The 23853-nt window shown below is 43.4% G+C and overlaps 1 protein-coding gene across 1 annotated transcript in view; it reads right to left on the bottom strand.

Annotated features, from left to right (window-relative positions):
* Positions 1–23853, bottom strand: part of YES1 (YES proto-oncogene 1, Src family tyrosine kinase) — a gene marked incomplete in the record, with an annotated part of 1508191 nt that overhangs the window by 407579 nt on the left and 1076759 nt on the right. Inside the window, 1 exon segment of the mRNA XM_044065234.1 lies at positions 22019–22122. Coding sequence (XP_043921169.1) covers positions 22019–22122 — 104 coding nt within the window.

Genomic DNA, 23853 nt, shown 5'->3' with positions numbered 1-23853 from the left:
TTCGGGAAAGTACAGTTTTGTACCTACCATAAATGTAGATGTCCGATAGACATGCAACTGCAGTCATAACATGTGGGTTGTCCTGCCTCAGGCAGCCCTCGGTCGGCCGGATTCCAAAGTCTGGGTCCGACGTCGGCTGATGTCACATTTCTCTCCGACGTCAGAGTGGCTGGAGTACATAAGCATCAGCCGACGCCATTTTCTTCAGTGTTTCTTGCCCCAGATGCCAGGTGCCCTCCAAGGAAGGCTGTAATCAAACTGGAAGACAAAAACAGGATTCCAAACAAATACATGAGCAATAAAACAAATACACCATAACAGATATCCCCAGCTAAGAGAAAGGGGGATAAGAGTGGACCCTAGGCATAGAGGGGTATGGAGGGAGGGAAAACCCGACTGCAGTTGCATGTCTATCGGACATCTACATTTATGGTAGGTACAAAACTGTACTATGTCCTTCAAGAATGCAACTGCAGTCATAACATGTGGGTAGAATACCATAGCTTAGCTGGGGGAGGAGGTATGCTCTAGGAGAGAGATGGTGTGGCAATCAAACCCTGCAGGACTGCCGAAGCAAAGCCTGCTCTGGATCTGGAATATAGAGGGAGATTGTAGTGTTTGGAGAATGTATGCACGGAGCTCCATGTAGCAGCTTCTAGAATGTCCTTTGTAGGCACCCCTCTTAAAAATGCTGTAGAGGTGGCTGTAGCTCTGGTGGAATGTGGTCTGACATAGGCTGGAACAGTCTTCCCATGAAAGGAATAAAAGAATCTGATGCAATGTCCAATCCATTTAGAAATACTCTGTTTTGAAATTGCTTTTCCTTGGACTGCAGGGGCGTAAGCTACAAAAAGCTGTTCAGACTTCCTACTGGCCTTGGTTCTGTCCAGGTAGTATCGGGTTGTCTATGAATGTCCAAGGTATGCAAAGTCTTTCCCCTTATTCTCAGGATTGGGAAGAAAGCAGGCAGATGAATGGCTTGATTTAGAGAAACCCTAGATACCACCTTTGGCATAAAAGTAGGGTTGGTCCTTAATGAAACCCTATCTCTGTGGAAAATAATAAAGGGTGGTATTGCCATTAGGGACTGTAGCTCCAAAACCCTTCTTGCTGAGGTAATTGCCAACAGGAAAGCTGTTTTCCATGAGAGAAATTGCAAGTCAACTGAAGCTGCTGGCTCAAAAGGAGGTAGAGTCAGTTTTTCTAAGACAAAATTGAGGTCCCAGGCTGGCACTGGGGCCTTTCTTGGTGGCTTAATGTTCTTGATTCCCCTGAGGAATTGTCTTAGTAAGGGGTGAGAGAAAACAGGAGGATCAGTGTTGTATCTGGCTGAAATAGCAGATGCATGTATCTTTATTGAAGAATATGAGAGCTCTGCAACATATCTGCCAAATATTCCAAGATGAGTGGGATGTTCAGTAATGATGCATCATGTCCCTTGCTGGTATTCCAATTGCTGAATCTTTTCTACTTTGCTAAGTAAACCTTTCTGGTGGATGGTCTTCGAGCCTCTATTAGTATCCGCTGAACTTCCTTGGAGAGAGATAAGCTGAAGTTATTTATGGGATCTCCCAGGCTGTTAGCTGCAGTGTCTGAAGGCTTGGATGCAGTGTTTCGAAATTGTGTTGAGTCAAAAGTAGAGGCCACTGAGGGAAGGCCCACCTCCTGGTGTGACATATCCTCCGTAATAGTGGGTACCAGTGTTGTCTTGGCCAATCCGGAGCTATTATGATTCCCTTGGGCTTCTCTGCTTTGATCTTTAGTAATACTGAGGTCATCAGTGGCAGAGGTGGGAATGCATAGATTGCTAGGGAGTTCCAGTTGAATGAAAGGGCATCTATTTTCCAAGCCTTTGGATGGTATGTCCTTGTGCAAAATTTTGGTAGAAGATGATTGAGGTGAGAGGCAAATAGGTCCACTTCTGGCTTGCCCCATGTCGAAGTGAGTTGTCTGAAAGCCTTCGGATGTAACCTCCACTCGTGTGGATCTGTGAAATTCCTGCTTAGGCTGTCCGCCAACACGTTGTCTTTTCCTGGAACAAACTGGGATTGTAACTGGATGTTTAGACTCAGTGATTTCTCCCAAAGCTGCATTGTCAGTCTGCAAAGGCGGTAAGAGTGAGTGCCCCCCTGCTTGTTTATGTACCACATCACAGTGGTGTTGTCTGTCCGTATCATTAAATGGCCTTGCTGGAGTTGGTGTTGAAAAGCCTCGATAGCATGCATTACTGCCAGCATTTCCTTTTGGTTTATATGCAGATGTGTTTCCTTTGGAGACCATTGTCCTTGTATACACCTGCCTTCCATGTGCGCCCCCCATCCAAGGTCTGAGGCGTCTGTAGTCATGGTCTGTGTTATCTGTGGTTTTTTGAATGACATACCTGTGTTTTCCTGGCTCACCGAGGCCCACCATAGGAATTCCTTTTGTAGGCATGGAATGAGTGGTATGATTGTCTCCAAGTTGTTGCTGTGTTGAGACCAAATGCTTTTTAGGTACCATTGAAGCTTTCTCATGTGTAGTTTTGCTAATGGTACCAGTAGAATGCAGGATGCCATGTAACCCAGGGCCTACAGGAATCTCCTTGCAGTCATCTGGGTGAGTTTTGCTAAACCTTTGAAGTATTGAGTTAACTTCTCTTGCTTGTCTTCTGTCAGGTAAGCCATCTGAGAGGCTGTGTCTAGTTTGGCTCCTAAGAAGATTATTTGCTGGGATGGCTGCAGTCTTGACTTTTGGAAGTTGACTGTGTATTCCAGAGCTTGAAGTAATTGTATGACATAATCCAGGTTCTTTGTCAACATCAATTTGTCGTCCGCTTGTATGAGGCAGTCGTCCAGGTACGGGTAAATTTCTATACCCTGGAGCCTGCAATGAGCAATTACTTAAGCCAGGCATTTTGTAAATACTCTGGGTGCAGTAGATAAGCCAAATGGCAATGCTGAGAATTGATAATGCTCTGGCCCTGCAAGAAATCTGAGGTATCTTCTGCAGCTGTGTCTGATAGGGACATGCAGGTATGCCTCCTTGAGGTCCAGAGTAATCAGCCACGACTCCTTGCCCAGCATGGGAAGGAGTTGCTGTAGAGTCAGCATTTTGAACTTTGGTACTATGAGGAAGGTGTTTAATGCGGACAAGTCCAGTATTGGTCTCCATTGAGGTTCTTTTCTTGGAACAAGGAACAGTCTTGAGTAAAACCCCTGTTCTTGTTCTTGTTGTGGAACTCTTTCTATTGCTTTCATTCGAGTCAGCAGAGTGATTTGCTTGATAGCCTCTGCCCTTTGATGTTGTGGTAGATTTTGCATGCCTTGTTTTCTTGGTAAGGTATGAAAATGAAACCTGTACCCTCGGTCTATAATGTCCAAAATCCATTTGTCCTTTGTCAGTCTGTGCCAGTTTTCTGCAAACAGAGATAATTTCCCGCACAAGGGAGCTTCTACTTGTTCCCTGGTAGGCGGTAGTAGAGGAAAGTCATTGAGTTTGTGGTTGTTGGGCAGGTGAAACCCCTGCGTCACTTATTTGGTTTCCTGGCTGCCATTGTCATCCCCTGTAAGGGCCTCTGTATTGGCCTCTTCCTCGGCCACGTCTGTTCTTACCCCTTTGAAACTTTTCTGGATTAGGAAAGGACCAGTTTTTTGAAGGCCAATTCCTACTGAATCTGGGGGGGTTGAACCTGGAGGAAATCTTTCACAGTCTGAACTGACTTTGCTTTTTCTTCGATGGTCTTTAACACATCCTTAGCATTTGCACCAAAAAGCTTGTTCTTTTCCAAAGGTGCATCCAGAAGTTTTGCTTTTACATGATCTGGTAGAAGTTGATCTTTTAACCAAGCATGTCTACGCATCACTGCCCCTGTCATAGCTGCCCTACATGAAGCTTCCAGTGCATCATATCCACACTGCAGGAAGTGATTGCTTACTTGCTGAGTGTTATGTACAGCTTCCTGCAAAGTCTTCCTGTCTAAAGGATCAGGAGAAGCTAATGTTTTTTGTAAATCTTCTAAGAGATAATCCTGATATTGGAACATATGAAAAAGGCAATTTAAAGCTCTCATAGATAAGGTAGTGGATGTGTAAAACTTTTTACCCCATCTCTCTAATGACCTTGCTTCCCTGTTGGAGGGCAAAGGATTTTTTGAGGTGGAGGCTGAAACTCCTTTAGGCCCCAGTGAAATAGTTTCCAAATCAGCAGTATGGGCCCTGAATAAATGGGAATGAGTTTCTGGGACCCTGTAATACCTGTCTGGCTTGGCTGGAGCAGGAGGAAGAGAATCAGGGTAGCACTAGAATCAGAATACAAATCATCCAGAACATCAAGTACAGGAGGAATAGCTAAGGGCCTGTGCTGAGGCTTCTTAAGGAAAGTCCTAAGGCGTTTCCTAGAATCAGAATATTCCTGACCCTGCCACTTGAAATGTTCCCTCATGGTGTGCAGAACTTCCCCAAAAGAAATATCCTCAGGAGGGAGGCCAAGGTATGGAATCTTCTGCATCCGAGTCCTCATAGGTCTGGAGGAGCTCTTCCTGGCTATCAGAGTGGACAGAGCCCTCAGAGTCTTCATCTGAAGGAGAAGGGTCAGAGGGTTCAACCCGGGGCCTTTTATCAGGAGGAGGCTGGGATGCTCCCTCAGGATGGGCCTGTGAACCTCTGATCATGGAAATTAAATCAGCAGCCATGGACATAATTTGTGTCTCCGGAGTCGGCTGAGGTAAGGATTTGGAAGCAATATGCTTTGATTTGCTGGCTGCCTTAGCCCTAGTGTAGGCCTTAATAGACATGGCCATAGGAGGCCTGGCAGCTCCACGTGCAGGAGTGACCTTGTCTACAGCAATGGTCTCGGGCATTTCCTCGGTTTCGGTATCCGGAGGAAAGTCTATAACTGGCGTTGGAGTAATATCTGGAATCAGAGTAGTCGGTAATGCGGTGTCTTCGGTTCGGAGCGGTGGAGAGACCGTCTCAGAGGGAACCGGAGCACTCGCGCTAGGTTTTGGCGTGGAGTTGGTGGTAGACGCGGGCCGAGGAAGTCGGTCCCGGTCTTTTCGCTTTTTGGGAGTTTGCGATGTCGGAAGATCTGACGGCATGGTATAAGCAAATTTGTCGCCGAAAAAATCTTCAGCGAACTCCGCCCGGCGCCTGAGAGTGCGCTTGTTGAAGCGAGCACAGGCTACACAGGCCGAGACGTCGTGGTCTGGGCCCAGGCAAGGGAGGCAGTAAGAGTGGAAATCCTTATGAGGTATTTGTTTACCACAAAAAAGACAATTGTTAACTTTTCAGTAATTTCTGACATTGGCTGAGGCAAGAAAAGGTCCCCAACGGGGTACTTAGCTTTTTTGATGACTTCGGTATCGTAGAATACAGGAGCTGACCGACTGGCACTTGCGAACTGCTTCTGCTTCGGGCACCTTGCGGCAAGAAAGACTGAAGAAAATGGCGTCGGCTGATGCTTATGTACTCCAGCCGCTCTGGCGGAGAGAAATGCGACATCAGCCGACGTCGGACCCAGACTTTGGAATCCGGCCGACCGAGGGCTGCCTGAGGCAGGACAACCCACATGTTATGACTGCAGTTGCATTCTTGAAGGACATCTGCACGGCAAGAAAGACTGATGTAATGGTGCCAGCTGCATGTTTTATACCCCTGACGACCTGACGTCATGGAAGAAGGGACAGCAACCGATGCAGAACCCAAGACTTTGTTAATCAGGCTGACGGAGGGCAACCTTCCAGCAGATTATCCAAATGTAATGACAGCAACAGTGAAACACAAAGAACATCAAGTAAAAACCCCATCATGGAAGGATCAAAGAGAGAAAAATATAAAGCAATTAAGACAAGAAGTATCACTGTTACAAGAATATAGAAAATAGAACACATAATCAAACATATGTAAAGACAGAAGTGGTAAAAACAACCCTCAGTATCAAAACAGACCAGGATCCATCATAAACTTTTAATGATAAACTAAACATTTCAACAAAAGCAGAAAAATCCAGAAAATATGCATGTAAGTGCAAAGGAACAATACAAAGTAAGCAATTAACTGATGAACTAAAAATGTTTTATAGAGAAATGGGGAAACAAAGTGAAAGGAAAACCAACACAACACAAACAAGAAAAAGAAATATTTAGAAAGACTCTTGAACATAAAGATGCTGAATGGATGGAATTTAAAATAAAAAGTAAGGGGTTTTAATGTGATTTACAGGATAAGAAATGGGATGAAGCAACAGCCACAAACTGAGACAATTTCCTCCTAACTGAAAAACCCACGATCTAAAAGCAGTACATACCTTCTGGCTAAAGCTACTAACATCTTTACACAAAGATTTAACTCTGAGCAAAATGTATTTATAAGTACATCCAGAACATACACCATCCAGGTAAAAAGAGGAAAAAAAATACTCTTCCTCATGCCTCTCAACCAATCGGAGACAAATTCAGAAATAATCTGGGGCAAAACGGAACACTTTTAAAATGTTAGTACTATTAACTTGAGACTGACAGAATGTGCGTTAACGTACATTTTCTTAAGCAAAAGGGGTTTATAACTCTATCGGGCGCTAGAATCCGCCACATAACACAAGCACTCGGGTCACTCCACGGCAAGTACAAATATGACACAGTCATTGTCCATGCTGGTGTGAACGACCTGAGACGTACCTCCCTGGACTACATGAAAAGAGACATAGAGGAGCTCTCTGATTATGTAGCCCAGGCAGGTATGACCCTAACCCTGAGCAGTATCCTTCCTTCACCAAGAATGATGCCACAATATAGAGACAAGATGATCAGCTTTAACAATTGGCTTAATGTCTGGTGTCATTCAAAGGGGATCCAGTGTCTGTCTGCCTGGGATGACATGCTTGACAAGCCACGCTGCTTCCAAGGGCGGCTTGCACCTGTCACCCTGGGATTCCGGATATTGGCTAAGGCTCTTGCCACCCCATAGTGCCTTTTAGGCAAGGCTCAAATTCTAAACCTACCACCCTAGAAAACAAAATGGGAAGAAACTGAGGGTAATGCTGCTCAATGCCAGAAGTCTAAATCTCAAAATGCACGCTGAGGCCCTTCTCAGTATGGAGAACATCGATGTCTGTGCTGTAACTGAAACCTGGTTCAAGGCTCCTGAGAGCACCCGGCACTATTAGGTTTTACCTCATATCATGCGTTCCGCCCCAAAACCCGGACCACACCACAAAAGGGGGTGTATCCATATTCATAAAGGATACCCACACCTCCAGGTTGGTGGCAACGCAAGCTTCGAAACCATCCAAGTGCAACTAACCATAGGCAAAACTGCTCTACAAATTGTAGCATGCTACAGGCCACCCTCTCAAACTCAGGAACCCCACACAGCCTTCCTGAAGACACTGGAGGGTATAAATGTATCTCCAAACACCATCATATTGGGTGACTTCAACTACCCGAATATAGACTGGGAACATTACTCAAGCCCTAACTTTCTAGCCCAACGGTTCCTGGAGTTCATAAATTCAAATGCCATGGAACAGCTAGTCACTGTTCCCAGAGGAGAAAATATACTAGATCTCATTGTCACAAACATGGGGACAAAATGCTCCACACCGGAAGTATATCCCTCATTGGTGAGATCTGATCATAAACTAATCTCACTGGAAATCCACCTCCCGCCCCCACCCCAAACAAAAAGACCATAGTGAAGAACTTCTCTAAAGCAAACTTCACACTACTCAAGACTGGTGTGGTATCCTTCAAGGCCCCTGAGCCAGTGGAAATCACAACCCAAGCTGCGGAAGCCCTTACAAATGCCTTCTATGAACACCTCCAGGACTGCATGGATCAGGCAATCCCAAATAAAACCAAGACTCTTTCCACAAAGGGCAAACGTCCAGTCTGGTGGACCCCAGCCATTAACAAACTTTACAATAAGAGGAGAAAGCTATTACATGATAGAACAAAATCCATAAAGGGAAGTCACCCTGATCATTATTAGTAAAAAATACGAGCACTCATAAAATCAACTAAGGCCAATTTTGAGAGAAAAATTGCCATGGATTCAAAGGACAATCATAAGGCCTTTTTCAGCTATGTTAGGAACCTGGGTGGAAACTCCCAGATATGCTCAGAATTAGTCCAAAATGATACAAAAATCACTGAACCCACAGACATTGCCAACATACTAGCAGACAGGTTCAGTGCAAACTTCACCCTCTCCCCTAAAGGAGAGATAACTATCCCAGCCGAGTGTAGCCTCCCGGACATCTCAAATGCGGGTGAAAGCTGCTCTCTCTAAAGCTAAAAACACAGCATCAATGGGACCGGATGGTGTCCCCGGCTGTGTGCTACACGAGCTAAATGAGGAATTAAACCGCACATAAGGCAGCTGTTTAATCTCAGCCTTACCACAGGATACGTGCCCAAGGAGTGGTGTACGGCAACTGTTGTCCCACTCCACAAAGGCGCCTCACGGACCCTGGTAATTACCACCCCATAAGCTTAACAAGTCTAGTCTGCAAAGCTATGGAGAGGATCATAATGGAGCTCAAACAAAGATATAGGGACTTGCAGACATTGGACCCGACCCAGTTTGGCTTTGTCAAGGGAAGATCATGCCTTTTGAACTTGGTCGACTTCTTGAAACAGTCATCAAGGCCACTGATGAGGAAAGGCAGTCCATACAGCCTACCTTGACCTTGCAAAGGCTTTCACACAATACCCCACTGGTATTGTAGAAAACTTACCAGCTTAAATGTAAACCCATATGTCACAAGATGGGTTGCAAACTGGCTTAAGGACAGAACCCACAGGGTTAGAGTTGCTGGCTGTATCAGACTCCAAGCGGTCACAAGTGGTGTCCCACAGGGCTCGGTCCTTGGCCCCCCTATTGTTTGGCATCTACTTCTCAAAAGTACAGGCCAACACAGGAGGACTTTGGCTGACAAAGTTTGCAGACGACTGCAAACTGGGCACCATAGTGGAAAGTGCATCAGACACAGATATCCTTCAGAAGGGACTCACGGAAACAGATAGCTGGTGCCAGAGCCATGGCCTGAAGTTAAACGCCAAAAATGTATAGTCATACCCTTCGGAAAAACAAGGTAACCCCAAGCTACCATATAGGTGGCAATCCACTAAGCACAGAAGAGGTTATCAGGGACCTGGGGACCCAGGTTGACAGTGGCCTTTCTTTTGACACTCACATTGCTAAAGTGGTTAGAAAGACCTTCTACATTGCCCACCTGATCATGAAGGGATTCACATCCAGATCTAGTGAGGTTATTGTTCCCCTATACTCTTCACTTATCAGACCAATGATCGAGTACAATGCCCCATTCGGGATGTATCTCACCCGACATCTGCAGCAATTGGAGAGACCCCAAAGTTCCTCACCAAAAGGATAAAGGGACTCCAAAATCTGTCATATGCTGCCAGATTGAAGAAACTCCAGCTCTATTCAGTCGCATACCGTCTGCTCAGAGGTGACATGTGCCTGACATACAAGGCCATGTCCAACCCGGAATTAATGGACATGGCTCCACCTCAAAAAATCCAAATCCACCAAAACCACTAGAGCAAGCGACTTAAACCTTAGCACGGATATAAATAGGACGTGCTGGAGGGATAGATTTATCACTCAGAGACTCCCTATGCTGTGGAATAAAATCCCGGTCCATGTGAGGCAGAGCACCTCGCTGACTCTGTTCAAGAGAAATCTAGACCTGTGGATGGGAGATCGTAGGTTTATCCCGGGAATCATCTCTGTGTCACTGCTGGACAGAGGCACAACAAACTAATGGGCACAGTATTTTTTCATATAAGGGGTGGCGTAAGCCACAAAAATTTGGGCTAGGCTTATAAATGCCTTAGGGCAGATAGCCTAGTATAAACCTATGAACCTATGAACCTATAATTATTGTCATTTATTAAGTACAGTTGATCACCTTTTCTTCTGAAGTTGCCAGTTTTAAGCGGGATCAAGAGGGACAGGTCATAAATTAGAGTCAAAACCAGGGACAGTTGAGAGGTATACACTTTCTTAAGAGTGAACCTGTAAACCAACCTAAAAACTATAGACCAATAACATGCATTCCAACCATATACAAATTATATAGTGGAACTGACGAAGACAGAATAAACAACTCAATTATGGCAACAGAACAAAAGGGTAAAAAAGTCATAAGAAACAAAGCATCATTTGTTGCTAAATAAAGCCATAATAGAGGATTGTAAAAAAGGGACACATTTAAGTATGGCATAGACAGATTACAAAAAAAAGCATCTGACAGTCATGGATAAAGGAATGCTTACAATTTATACTTAAGATCCAGCTTACACTGATCAATTCCATTACAGTAACCATGAAACAGTGGTAAACCACTTTGTAGCTCAGCCATGACAAAGGACAATTATCCCAGGGACAAAAATTCACAAAGGGCGATTATTCCAAGTTGATTCTTTTGTCACTGCTGCTCAGGGCCGGCCTTAGCTGAACTGGTGCCCTAGGCGAAGTAGTACTCCGGCGCCCCTTAAGCCACACCCATACCATGCTCATGAAACACCCCTATAAGTCACACCCACAGGTCGGTCACTCCCCAGGAAAGCCACTCCAGCCATTTCCTTCATTTAAATGCATACAAAGAAAAGATACCTTGTAATGTAAAGTGCAAGTGAAGGACAGTGGAAGTTTGCTTTAATAAACCTGCTTTATCAGTTGTCCCTTCACATATACTTTAGTATAAAAGTCACGTCCTCAGAAAATAGAACCCCACATGCCTTGTTTCAAAGAGTTGCTTAAGTTAATCTAAACAGTTTAATTTACTTTGGGGTAGGCGAGTAAACCTTACAACTCAATGAAAGTAGAGTAGCAACCTCCCTCCTCCATATGTACAATAGCTTAAGCTTGAATAGCACAAACACAGTCTCACAACAAAAACAAACTTAGCATGAGCAATAAACTTTTCTGCCATTGAAACAGCATGAAAATCCACATTCATAAAAATTGCATCTGGCCAGTAGAGGCTCAAGTGTACCTTTGGGCTGTTTTCGAAACAGACTCCTTGAACACATTTTAGGGACATGCATACATGTGTGTGTCCTTTGATTCACCTTCCTGATTGTATTAAATTATATTCCTTGTATAATAAAGCACCACTTGTTAGTGTGCTTTTTAAATTTGTAGTTTTGAACATTTTTCCAGTAAGCAATGAAACAAAATGCATGACCCAATAATGACAAATCTGCCCATTTCAGAATATTTTAACCATAAAAGGCCACAGTTCTGTCATTACAATCCACAAGTCAAAAAGCACAATCTCTGCAGAAGTAAAATTCATTCATTCATTCATTCAAATAATTGTACATTAAAGAGATTATTTTAATAATGAACAATCTGTTACTGGCAAACAGTTTTACATTTCGGTGTTTTATCTACCAATTCACTGCCTGCTGCCCTTGAAGAATTACTTTCCTACGTTACACAAAAAAATGGTAAGCTGGCAATATTGCAAAAAGGAATAACTGAGAAACTGACAAGTTTATGGTTACTAGGCATCTTATACAAAAGAGGACACACTCAGGAATGCAAAACCCCTATCCCCCCCTTAAAATGCACCAAGTAATCGGCAAGTAGTGCATTATATACATGCCTCCATACTTCTCAATCTCTTAGCACAAGAATGCTGGACAAAGCCTGAAACAGTGGGGGGGGGGTAGCAAAAGAGGGACAGGTTCTAAATATTCCTCTTATAGACTTATAGCAGGCATTTTCTGAAGGAAATGAAGACAAACTCAGATGTATGACATTTAGTTATTTCAGTCCTCAGTGATTTGCCAGAAAACCACAAATTGTATGAGGAATAGGTCAAAAATATGAGGCAAAAATCTGGACAGTTGAGAGGTATACTCATTGCCATAAGGGCATTTGCTAATATTATCATAGCTGTCCCAGGAGGCAATGATGTGAATTGAACCCAACAAAAATACAATCAGAGTAGAAGTCTTTGTGGGACATGTAACCCCCTTAAAAGTATAATGACAAATTACGACAGCTACAGAATGAGATGTTAACAGCAGTTTCCAAATATATTACAAGTCCAGTAAGACTTTAATACCACCCCCTCCCAGAAAAAAAATCTGATATAAAGTAATAATTAAACTCTGACATAAAATTATAATTAAAAAATATAAATGGAAAAAAAACTACCTTATACAATATACTGCAGTCATAATAAAAACTGGACTATCGTTACAGCTACACAGAAGCAAAGATCAAATCACTAGCAATCCTTTTAACTTAAATGTTACTTTAGTAAATTCAACAACTCATACAATTCAGAAAAATAATAAATATTTGACACATTTTACTCCTATAAAGAGAACGTCTGTGTTGGTAGATCATTTAAAGTAATGGTAACTTATTAACTGTAAACTGCTGTAATCAGACTACAGTTACACCAAATAAAACATTATGCTAAAGGTCATACATTCATCACCTAGCCAACTGCGATCAGAGAGTAAAAAGGTTATATAATAAGTTAGACCGAATTGACCAAATTAGGAGAACAGTAGAACATTCTGAAGTACAAGCTCAGACTCAAACTACTTCCCGATGCCATACTAACCTTAGTTAACCTCTTTCTAATAGTACAGTTAATTAGCTTAATTTATTTTTCCCAAAAAATAATGGAGTGTAGACCAGTTTTTTTAACAAAAGTAAGTACACATTTTGAAATGAGTGGTTAACACTCTCGCATTTTTCCTTTTCATCAGAATACACCAAAAAGTATTTGAATAGGCCAACATTCCAAACCCCACCCCTCCAATCCGTACAGCACCTGGGATTTACAGAAACTCCGCACTTAAAACATCTTGGTCGGAGACGCACTTTCTCTCTCATACACAAACTAACGATTTAAATTACACACACGCTTTCTCTCTCATACACAGACAAATGTTTTAAATTACACACACGCTTTCTCTCTCATACACAAACAATTTAAATTACACACACACACTTTCTCTCATACACAAACAATTTAAATTACACACACACACTTTCTCTCTTATACACAAACAAATGATTTAAATTACACACACACTTTCTCTCTCATACACAAATGATTTAAATTACACACCTAGTTCTTTCTAAACCAAACAGTCACATCATCAAATGCGAACACATGGGCTTTAACTCATCCTTAAACGAACTGCTGGCTTAAATTCCACGCAGAATTACAGAACGTGTTTAAATCCACGTTGGTGTCATGATGCACAGACTCTCGTACTGTGCATGCTGTAATGTTAAAGGCTCCTAGTCCACCTGCAGCTGTAAGTGGGAGAGCACTTGCCCTCCCCCTCTCCTTATGGTTCCATTGCCCTTGAACAAGGTGCCGACTGCCGAATAAAATAAGATAAATAAAATTTGCGCCCTTTACAAAGCCGGCCTGTACAGCGCCCTAGGAGGTCGCCTAGTTTGCCTATGCCTAAGGCCGGCCGTGCTGCTGCTTTGTCCTGTCCTTAATCCATTAAATTGTTTCCTTAACAGACTAGGTTATGGCTACAAATTGGCTCCTAGAAAACAACCTTGTTTACAGACTTCTCTACTTTTTGTGGATGACGTAAAACTGTATTGTTCATCAGATTAGGAGTTGAAAGCATAGCTACAAATGCTTGAAATTTTCTTAGATGATACAAGCATGACATTTTAAAACAGGAAAGTTGCAACACCAAGAAAATAACTTTGGACAACAATATGATATAAAGGAATTTGAGAAGGAGGGAGTATATAAATATTCGGGAACAGATGAAGGATCAACAAAACATGAATAAACGACAACAAAGCTCAGTAGGGAATATTTCAAAAGACTAAAACTTAATATTGAAAACTGCCTTGACATCTAGGAATAAAATCTAATCTATAAATCAATTTGCTCTCCTGCTCTAGCATACAGTTTTGGGGAGACTGATTGGCCCCAAGAAGTGTTGGATTAACTGGACACCAAAACAAGAAAAATGCTTCATTGTAATCAAATGATATATAAAAATCAATGTATACCATTTCTGTATCAAGCAGGAATAGAAATCAAACCAGAAATACACAAAAATCAGCCAACAAATGAATGTGATTAAAAAAACAAAAGAAAGAATATAAGGTAAAGGGTCAGATGAGAAGGATAGAATATTGGAAAAGGCATAAATCTCATGATGACCAAGATATGACATAGGAATGTTCAAGAGGAGGTGAACTGAAACCAAAAGATGAAAGGCTAATATTGGTGACCCAGGATAGTGGACTACATATATGCTGGTTTATAAAATTCATTGAAAAGGTGAGATAAGCTGACAAATGAATGTTCTGTTAAAAAAAAAAAAAACACACTGAAAACTGTTGCACATCTTGTTGCTCAGTGTGATACACTCATGGCAGAGAGCCCATACACTAAAAGGCACAATAACATGGCAAGACTGTTGCAGTGGGTACTGTGCAAACACTAATATAGATGCAGCTGAGAAGCACTCTAGAGAATGAAGTTTGTACCACGAGATCAAGCATTACCAACAGTTCACAAAATCGAAGCAAGAAAATCCGATATAGTAGTCCATGAAAAAAGACAAAAGTACAGATCACTAGAACTGCTGTACTCGGTGATTACACTGTCTTGCGCACAGAAAGAGATGTTGTGTTGTTGTGTCTTTCGGCTTTTCCCGGTTAGGGGTCGACACAGCGGAACTCCGGTCCGCTAATGATTGGCAGTTAATTTTTACATGCCGAGTTGCCAGCCCTGATGCACAACCTTCAACAAAGGTACGCCCATTCATGCATGTCTCCACACAGAAGACGCTCTAGCTGAGAATCGAACCGGACAGAGTCTTACTGTGAGGCGACAACGCTACCGCAGCACCACCAAATACCAGTATTTGCAGGAAGAAACGAGAGCAATGTGGAAGAAAAATACCCAACAATAGTAGTAGGAGCAACTATTCAAAAAAAAAAATGCTACCAATACATGCAACCCTGTCCGTTACAGGAGGCAATTCTGAGCACACTGCAGGTACAAAGGGAACTCTTGGCTAACATAGACTGAAACAATACTAATTTCAAGAACTCTAATCGTACTCTGAATTAGGAATGGGGTCCATTCCCTGATGCTTGATGGATGCACACATAGTACAGTTTTGTACCTACCATAAATATAGATGTCCGATAGATATGCAACTGCAGTCCTGACATATGGGTTGTCCTGCCTCAGGCAGCCCTTCGGTTGTCCGGATTCCAAAGTCTGGGTCCGGCGTCGGCTGATGTCGCCTCTTCCCCGACGTCAGAGCGGCTGGGGTATAAAAGCATCAGCCGACGCCATCTTCTTCAGTGTTTCTTGCCCCAGATGCCAGGTGCCCTCCAAGGAAGGCTAAATTTAGAGAATGGATAAAAATTCCAGACATGCACAACAGTAATAAACAGATACACCATAACAGATATCCCCAGCTAATTTGAAAAAGGGGGAGTGGACCCTAAAAAAAAAAAGAATTACAGAGGGGTAGGAGGGAGGGAGGGAAAACCTGACTGCAGTTGCATATCTATCGGACATCTACATTTATGGTAGGTACAAAACTGTAATATGTCTTTCAAGAATGCAACTGCAGTCCTGACATATGGGTTGAATACCATAGCCAAGCTGGGGGTGGTAGGATCTAAGATAAGGATGGTGTAAAGCTAAAATGCCCTGCAGGACTGCAGAAGCAAAGCCTGCTCGGGATCTGGAATACAAATGCAGGTTGTAATGTTTGGAAAATGTATGTTCGGAGCTCCATGTAGCAGCTTCTAGAATGTCCTTTGTAGTCACCCCTCTTAGAAAGGCTGTGGAGGTGGCTGTAGGTCTGGTGGAGTGTGGCCTGATATTGGCTGGCACACCTTTTCCATGGAAAGAGTAGCAGAATCTGATGCAGTTTCCAATCCATTTTGAAATTGTTTGTTTGGAAATTGCCTTTCCTTGTACTCCAGCAGCGTAAGCTACAAATAGCTGGTCAGACATTCTGTTGGCCTTTGTTCTGTCCAAGTAGTAGCGCAATTGCCTGTGTATGCCCAAAGTGTGCAGAAGCTTTTCTCCTTTATTTTGAGGATTGGGAAAGAAAGTAGGCAGGTGAATTGCTTGATTTAGAGAAACCCTGGATATCACTTTTGGCATGAATGAAGGACTGGTTCTTAAAGAGACTCTGTCCTGATGGAAAATGAGAAATGGAGTTACTGCCATGAGGGCCTGTATCTCCGAGACTCTTCTTGCTGAAGTAATTGCCAACAGGAAAACTGTTTTCCAGGAGATAAATTGCAATTCTGAAGATGCTGCTGGCTCAAAAGGAGGAAGAGTTCATTTTTCCAAGATGAAGTTGAGGTCCCATGCAGGCACTGGTGGTTTTCTTGGAGGTTTAATATTCTTTATCCGTCTTAGAAACTGTCTTAGCAAAGGATGTGAAAACACAGGTGGATCACAGTTGTATTTTGCTGAAATTGCTGAAGCGTATATTTTTATGGAAGAATATGAAAGGCCATTGTGAAGCATTTCTGCCAAGTATTCTAGTATCTGTGGGATGCTCATTACTGATGCATCCTGACCCTTGTTGGCATTCCAGATGTTGAATCTTGGCTGAATAAGTTTTTCTGGTGGAAGGCCTGCGTGCTTCCAGTAAGATCTCTTGAACTTTTTTGGAGAGAGAGGTATGGGGAGAAGTCATGGAACCCTCCAAGCTGTCAGTTGCAATGTTTGCAGGTTGGGATGAACAGTCCTGTAATTGTGCTGAGTTATAAGCAGAGGCCATTGAGGCAGGAGCCACGGCTTGGTGCGAGTTATGCTCCTTAGTAATGGATACCAGTGCTGTCTTGGCCAGTCTGGAGCTATCAAAATGCCTTTCGGTTGTTCTGCTTTGATCTTCAGTAACACCTTGGTCATTAATGGTAGAGGTGGAAATGCATAGATTGTTAGAGAATTCCAGCTGAAGGAGAGAACATCCATTCTCCAGGCTTGAGGATGGTGTGTCCTTGAGCAGAACTTCTTCAGATGATGATTGAGGTGCGAGGCAAAGAGATCTATGTCCGGCCTTCCCCATGCATGAGTTATTTGTGAAAAAATGTCTGGATGCAACATCCATTCGTGCGGGTCCATAATGTTTCTGCTTAGACTGTCCGCCAGAACATTGTCCTTGCCTGGGACAAACTGGGATTGCAACTGTATGTTTAGTTTCAGGGACTTTTCCCAAAGAGTCATTGTTAGTCTGCAGAGGGGGTAAGAATGGGTGCCTCCCTGTTTGTTTATGTACCACATAACAGTGGTGTTGTCTGTCTTTATTAGCAGATGACCTTGCTGAAGAAATTTTCCGAAGGCCTCGATTGCATGAATCACTGCCAACATCTCTTTTTGATTGATGTGCAGATGCAATTCTCAGGGTGCCCATTGCCCTTGAATGCATCTGCCCTCCATGTGCGCCCCCCATCCATGATCTGAGGCGTCTGTTGTAATGGTTTGGCTTGCTTGAGGTTTGTTGAAAGACATGCCTTTGTTTAGCTGGCTTGCTTGAGCCCACCACAAAAATTCCTTTTGTAGACATGGAATGAGTGGAATAATTGCTTCTAAGTTGTGGCTGTGTTGAGACCATAAACTTTTTAGGTACCATTGTAGCTTTCTCATGTGTAGTCTTGCCAGTGGAATCAGAAGAATGCAAGATGCCATGAAACCCAGGGCCTGCAGGATTTTCCTTGCAGTCATCTGGGTGTGCTTTGCTAGGCTTTTGAAGTAATCTGGTAATTGTTCTTGTTTTTCTTCTGTGAGGAAAGCCATTTGTGAGTTTGTGTCCAGCTTGGCTCCTAGAAAAATTATTTGTTGGGATGGCAGTAGTCTTGATTTTTGAATGTTGACTGTGTATCCCAAAGCCTGTAGTAAGTCAATGACATAGTCCAAGTTTCTTATCAAGGCTTGCTTGCTGTCCGCTTGTATAAGGCAGTCGTCCAGGTAAGTGTATATTTGTATCCCCTGAAGTCTGCAATGTGCAATTACTGATGCCAGGCATTTCGTGAATACTCTGGGCGCAGTAGGTAAGCCAAAAGGCAATGCTGAGAATTGATAATGCTCTGACCCTGCAAGAAATCTGAGGTATCTTCTGCAGCTGTGTCTGATTGGGACATGCAGGTATGCCTCCTTGAGGTCCAGAGTAACCAGCCAAGACCCCTTGCCCAGCATGGGAAGAAGTTGCTGTAACATCAGCATTTTGAATTTTGGCACAATGAGAAAAGTGTTTAGAGCGGACAAGTCCAGTATAGGTCTTCATTGCTTTTCTTTTCTTGGAACAAGGAACAGTCTTGAGTAGAATCCCTGGCCTTGTTCCTGAGGAGGAACCTTTTCTACTGCTTTGATTTGTAGCAGCTTTGAAACTTGTATGAGTGCCTCTGCCCTTTGATTTTGTGGCAGGTTTGGCATGCCTTGTCTTGTTGGTAAGGTATGGAAGTGGAACCTGTAGCCTTTGTCTATTATGTCCAAAATCCATTTGTCCTTTGTAAAAACGTGCCAATTTTTTGAAAATAAAGATAATTTTCCGCCTAAAGGTGCTTCTCTTTGAGCCTTGGTCGGGTGTCAAAGTCAAGTCATTGTGATTGTCCCTGTGGAGCAGTAGAAGTCCCTGCCCACTTCTCTGATTAGTTGGTTGCCACTGGCGGCCCCTGTAGGAGCCTCGGTATTGCCCTCTACCTCGAGCACGCCTGTTTTTTCCCCTTTGGAACTTGTCAGTGTCTGGAAAGGGCCAATTCTTCGAAGGCCAATTCCTACTGAACCTTGGTGGCTGAACCTGGAGGAAATCTTTGACTGTTTGCACTGATTTAGCCTTTTCCTCAATTGATTTCAACACACCCTGTGCATTAGCACCAAATAGCTTGTCTTTTTCCAGAGGTGCATCTAGAAGCTTTACTTTAACATGATCTGGCAATGTCTGTTCTTTCAACCAAGCATGTCTACGTATGATGGCCCCTGTCATAGCTGCCCTACATGAAGCTTCCAATGCATCATAACCACACTGAAGAAAATGATTGCTAACCTGCTGAGTATTATGAACCAAATCCTGCAAGGCCTTTCTATCTAAAGGCTCAGGAGAGGCTAACTTTTTCTACAAATCATCCATCAAGAAATCCTGATACTGAAACATATGAAAAAGACAGTTAAGTGCCCTCATGACAAGGGTGGATGAGGTATAAACTTTTTTACCCCACCTCTCCAGGGACCTAGATTCCCTGTCTGCGGGCAAAGGATTTTTGGCCGTGGAAGTGGCCACTCCTTTGGGCCCCTGAGAAATAGTTTCTAGATCAACAGAGTGGGCCTTAAAGAGATGTTTATGAGTTTCAGGAACCCTGTAATATCTGTCTGGCTTGACAGGAGCAGGAGGGAGAGAATCAGGAGAAGTACTGGAGTCTGAGAACACATCATGCAATACATCTAACACTGGGGGTATAGCTAAAGGCCTGTGCTGGGGTAACTTAAGGAAAGTCCGAAGCCTTTTCCTGGAGTCGGAGAAATCCTGGCCCTGCCACTGAAAATGCTCTCTCATGGAGTGGAGAATTTCCCCGAAAGAAATATCCTCAGGAGGAGAGGCAGAGGGAATGGATTCATCAGCATCAGAATCCTCGTAGGCCAGGAAGGATTCTTCCTGGGAATCTGAATGGCCTGACTCACCAGAGGCTTCATCTGAGGAAAGGGTATCTGCCTGCTCAACCCTAGGCCTTTTGTCTGAAGGCGGCTGAGAACCTCTGTCTGGATGAGCCTGAGAGCCCCTGATTAAAGAAATTAGATCTGCAGCTAAAGTCATAATCTGTTTATCAGAAGTGGGACCCTGTGAAAAAGATTTAGGAGGGTGAGACTTAGCCTGGCTGGCAGCCTTAGCACGTGTGTAGGCCTTGATGGACATAGACACAGGAGGCCTAGCTGCCCCACGTGCTGGAGTAACTTTGTCCACCGGTATGGTGTCAGGCAAATCTTGGGCTTCGGTTTCAGGAGGAAAATCAACAACCAGCACCGGGGTAGCCTCCGGGACCGAAGTGTGCGGTAAAGCGGTGTCGTCGGCCTGGAGCGGTTGAATTACCGCCTCCGAAGAGACCGATACACTCGCGGTAGGCTTGGCGTGGTGTCGGTGGAAGTCGCGGGCCGCGAATGTCGGTCCCGGTCCTTCTGTTTTTTGGAAATATGTGCTGTCGGTAGTTCCGACGGCATGATATAGGAGTAATTTTCCCCAAAAAAATCTTCAGCAAATTCTGCCCGGCGCCTAAGTGTGCGCTTATTGAAGCAAGCACAGGCAGCACAGGCCGAGACGTCGTGGTCTGGGCCGCGGCAGGGAAGGCAGTAAGAATGGAAGTCCTTATGAGGTATTTGTTTACCACAAGACAAGCAATTATTAACTTTTGCAGTTTTATCTGACATTGGCTGAGGCAAGAAAAGGTTCCCCAACGGGGTACTTAGATTTTTGATGACTTCGGATCTGAAAACACAGGAGCTGGCCAACCGGCACTTGCGAACTGCTTCTGCTTCGGGCACCGCGCGGCAAGAAAGACTGAAGAAGATGGCGTCGGCTGATGCTTTTATACCCCAGCCTTTCTGACGTCGGGGAAGAGGCGACATCAGCCGACGCCGGACCCAGACTTTGGAATCCGGCCGACCGAAGGGCTGCCTGAGGCAGGACAACCCATATGTCAGGACTGCAGTTGCATTCTTGAAGGACATCTGTCTCTTCTCACTATCCATACCACAACAGCCTTGTCTCTGTAAGGTATCAATACCAAGCTGCCTTTCCTTCCTCAAGATGTCTGAGCTGACATCAGCTTCTCACTCCCATTCTCATTCACCGTCTCCTCTAGTGTCCAGCCTGCATATCAAATCCAGGTTGTCTGGGTCACAGTCAGAAAGAACTTCAGCCCCCTGTGTCACAGAACCAGTTTGTGACAGCACAACATTGTATGTGTGCATATACCAGTAATTACTGTTACATGCGACAACACCCATCTCCACTTGGTGTCAATCACACATTGGGTTACCCACTTCTCATCCCAAGGTGAGCATCTGGTATTGGCCACTCAATCTCACCATCTGTGGCCCATCTTCTCCAGAATCTTTGGTTACTAGTAGACCTCAAGTCGCCTGGGTCTCCAGTTAGGGCTTTACCCCTTTGTACCAGAAAGCCAGATAGCTTATAATACAGGTAAAGTACAAGACAGCTAGAAAGAATTGGGATACTGTAATTAGGCATGAACCTTACAGCAGGGGAGCAATGAATGTAACAGTAAGCGGAGAAACTCAAAAAAAAAAAAAAAAAAGACGTGAAATACTCACTGAGATGGTCCATGGAAAGAAAATCCAAATATTAATTCAGAGAACACATCCTCTAAAAGTAGGATTATGCAACTTCGTAAGACAAAGCTCATAGTGAATGAAAATCTTTTAGCACTTTTTCTAGTCATATGCACACACAGACTTCATTGAGGAAATCGTTAAATAACTAGCTTCATTTCAACAGCAGCAGCAGCAAACTTCTACACTCAAGAATCAGGAATTTTAGATCACTCTGACAAACAATTCTGGAAAAATGTAGTTAAGTGACAAAATGGTTCCAAAGCAGCAAAATAAACTTAATATGTTGGAGTTGCAATGCTGCTTTTATATATGCAGTGTCAAATGATGGCAGGGAAGCAATGGCAAAACACCATGAGAGTCTCATACAGCAGGATGTTTCACAGCTTGAAAAACTGGCCAAATGACAACCACCAGAGAGTGGAAGCACGGATAACACAATTACATTTTTTTTTTTTTTTTTTTTTAAAGAGGTGGGGGTGCTAATAGGATTTAAAAGATCATAAGCATATCCAACAGCTAACTTGGATATAATGCTGAAGTCACATCATTCCTGATTGTAGGACACTGGCAGTGAAAATAGAATATATGTCATATAGACTACTTTGTGAATGCTAGACAGAAGAAAGGAAACACTTTCTGCTCAGTTCTGGCTACAATTCTGTACCTTTGCTCTTACCTTTTGTAGTTTCACTCTCCCGTACCAAGAAAGTGCCTCTTTGGTTCCCTGGATGCAAAAGCAGTCTTTCTGCATCTTTTCGGCCCATTTTTCCAAAATACCATCTTAAAGAAATAAAACACATTTGCATAAAGAAATTTTTTTTTTTTTATTTCAACAGCCTGTGCAACACATTTCTTTTTAGATATGTACATTCGAAGTAGTAGAGTCTAGGCAGTCCTAGAGGAAAGAACTACAGAGAGGAAGCAATTATGGCCCATCAGGTCTGTTCTCCTTGATGCTTAGTATGTTTATTTTGTACTACCAGAAACTATAAAATCTGCTACTGCTCAAAAACTGAAGTGCCACAGTGTTTACCACTCAACAGTAGCAAGTTTAAGTTATTACATTTAAGCTAGTGTTTACTACTAAAGCATTGTCATTGTTTAAGCATTTGTACAAGTTCAGTTGTGTAAAGTACTTAATATAGTGGCAGTTCTTTGAGAAGTCATCACTTTTAATAAAATACAACTAAAAATTATGTGCTCACCATAACTATGCATCTGTGTTGTCCATTTTCATTCTTCCTCAATGAATGTGGTCAGATCCGACTCGGCTGCACTTCTTCCAGATTCTTGGATCTGACTCTCGAGCTCCTCCTTCGTCGTCTTCTTTTGGCGGCTCCCGTTAGGGGTCACCACAGCAGATCAACTGTTTGCATTTCTTCCTGTCCTCTGCATCTTGCTCTGTCACACCAACCGCCTGCATGCCCTCTCTCACCACATCATATCTTAAGCTTTCCTCTTTTCCTGTTACCTGGCAGCTTCATCCTTAGCATCTTTTTCCCAATATACTTCTGTATCCCTCCTCAGCACATGTCCAGACCAACGTAATCTTGCCTCTCTAGCTTTGTCTCCAAACCTTGAAACCTGGGCTGACCCTCTAATATACTTATTCCTAATCCTGTCCATCCTCGTCACACCCAGTGCAAATATTAACATCTTCAACTCTGCCACGTCAATGCCACCGTCTCCAACCCGTATAACATAGCTGGTCTGACTACCCTCTTGTAGACCTTCCCTTTCACTCTTACTGGTACTAGTCTGTCACAAATCACTCCTGACACTCTTCTCCACCCACTCCATCCTGCCTGTACTCTTTTCTTCACCTCTCTTCCACACTCACCATTACTCTTAACTGTTGATCCCAAATACTTAAACTCATTCACCTTCGCCACCTCTACTCCCTGCATCCTCACCATTCCTCTGTCCTCCCTCTCATTCACACACACATATTCTGTCTTAGTCCTGCTGACCTTCATTCCTCTTCTCTCTAGAGCACATCTCCTCCAACTGTTCTACTCTCACTACAGATCACAATGTCACTGCAAACATCATATTCCACGGGGACTCCTGTCTGATCTCATCTGTCAACCTGTCCATCACCATTGCAAATAAGAAAGGGCTGAGAGCTGATCCTTGATGTAAACCCACCTTCACCTTAAACGCATTTGTCACTCCCACCGCAGACCTCACCGCTGTCACACTACCCTCGTACATATCCTGTAGCACTTTTACATACTTCTCTGACACTACCCGACTTCCTCATACAATACCACAACTCCTCTCTAGGCACCCTGTCATATGCTTTCTCTAAATCCACAAAGACACAATGCAACTCCTTCTGACCTTCCCTGTACTTCTCCATCAACACTCTCAGAGCAAACATCGCATCTGTAGTGCTCTTTCCTGGCATGAAACCATACTGCTGATCACTAATCATCACCTCCCTTCTTAACCTAGCTTCCACTACTCTCTCCCATAACTTCATACTGTGACTGATCAGTTTAATCCCTC

This window comes from Protopterus annectens, chromosome 3.part0 (assembly GCF_019279795.1).
Source record: "Protopterus annectens isolate FY-2018-M chromosome 3.part0, PAN1.0, whole genome shotgun sequence".
NCBI lineage: Eukaryota > Metazoa > Chordata > Ceratodontiformes > Protopteridae > Protopterus > Protopterus annectens.
Note: the sequence above shows the minus strand (reverse complement) of the source record. Positions and strands in the feature narration are given on the sequence as shown.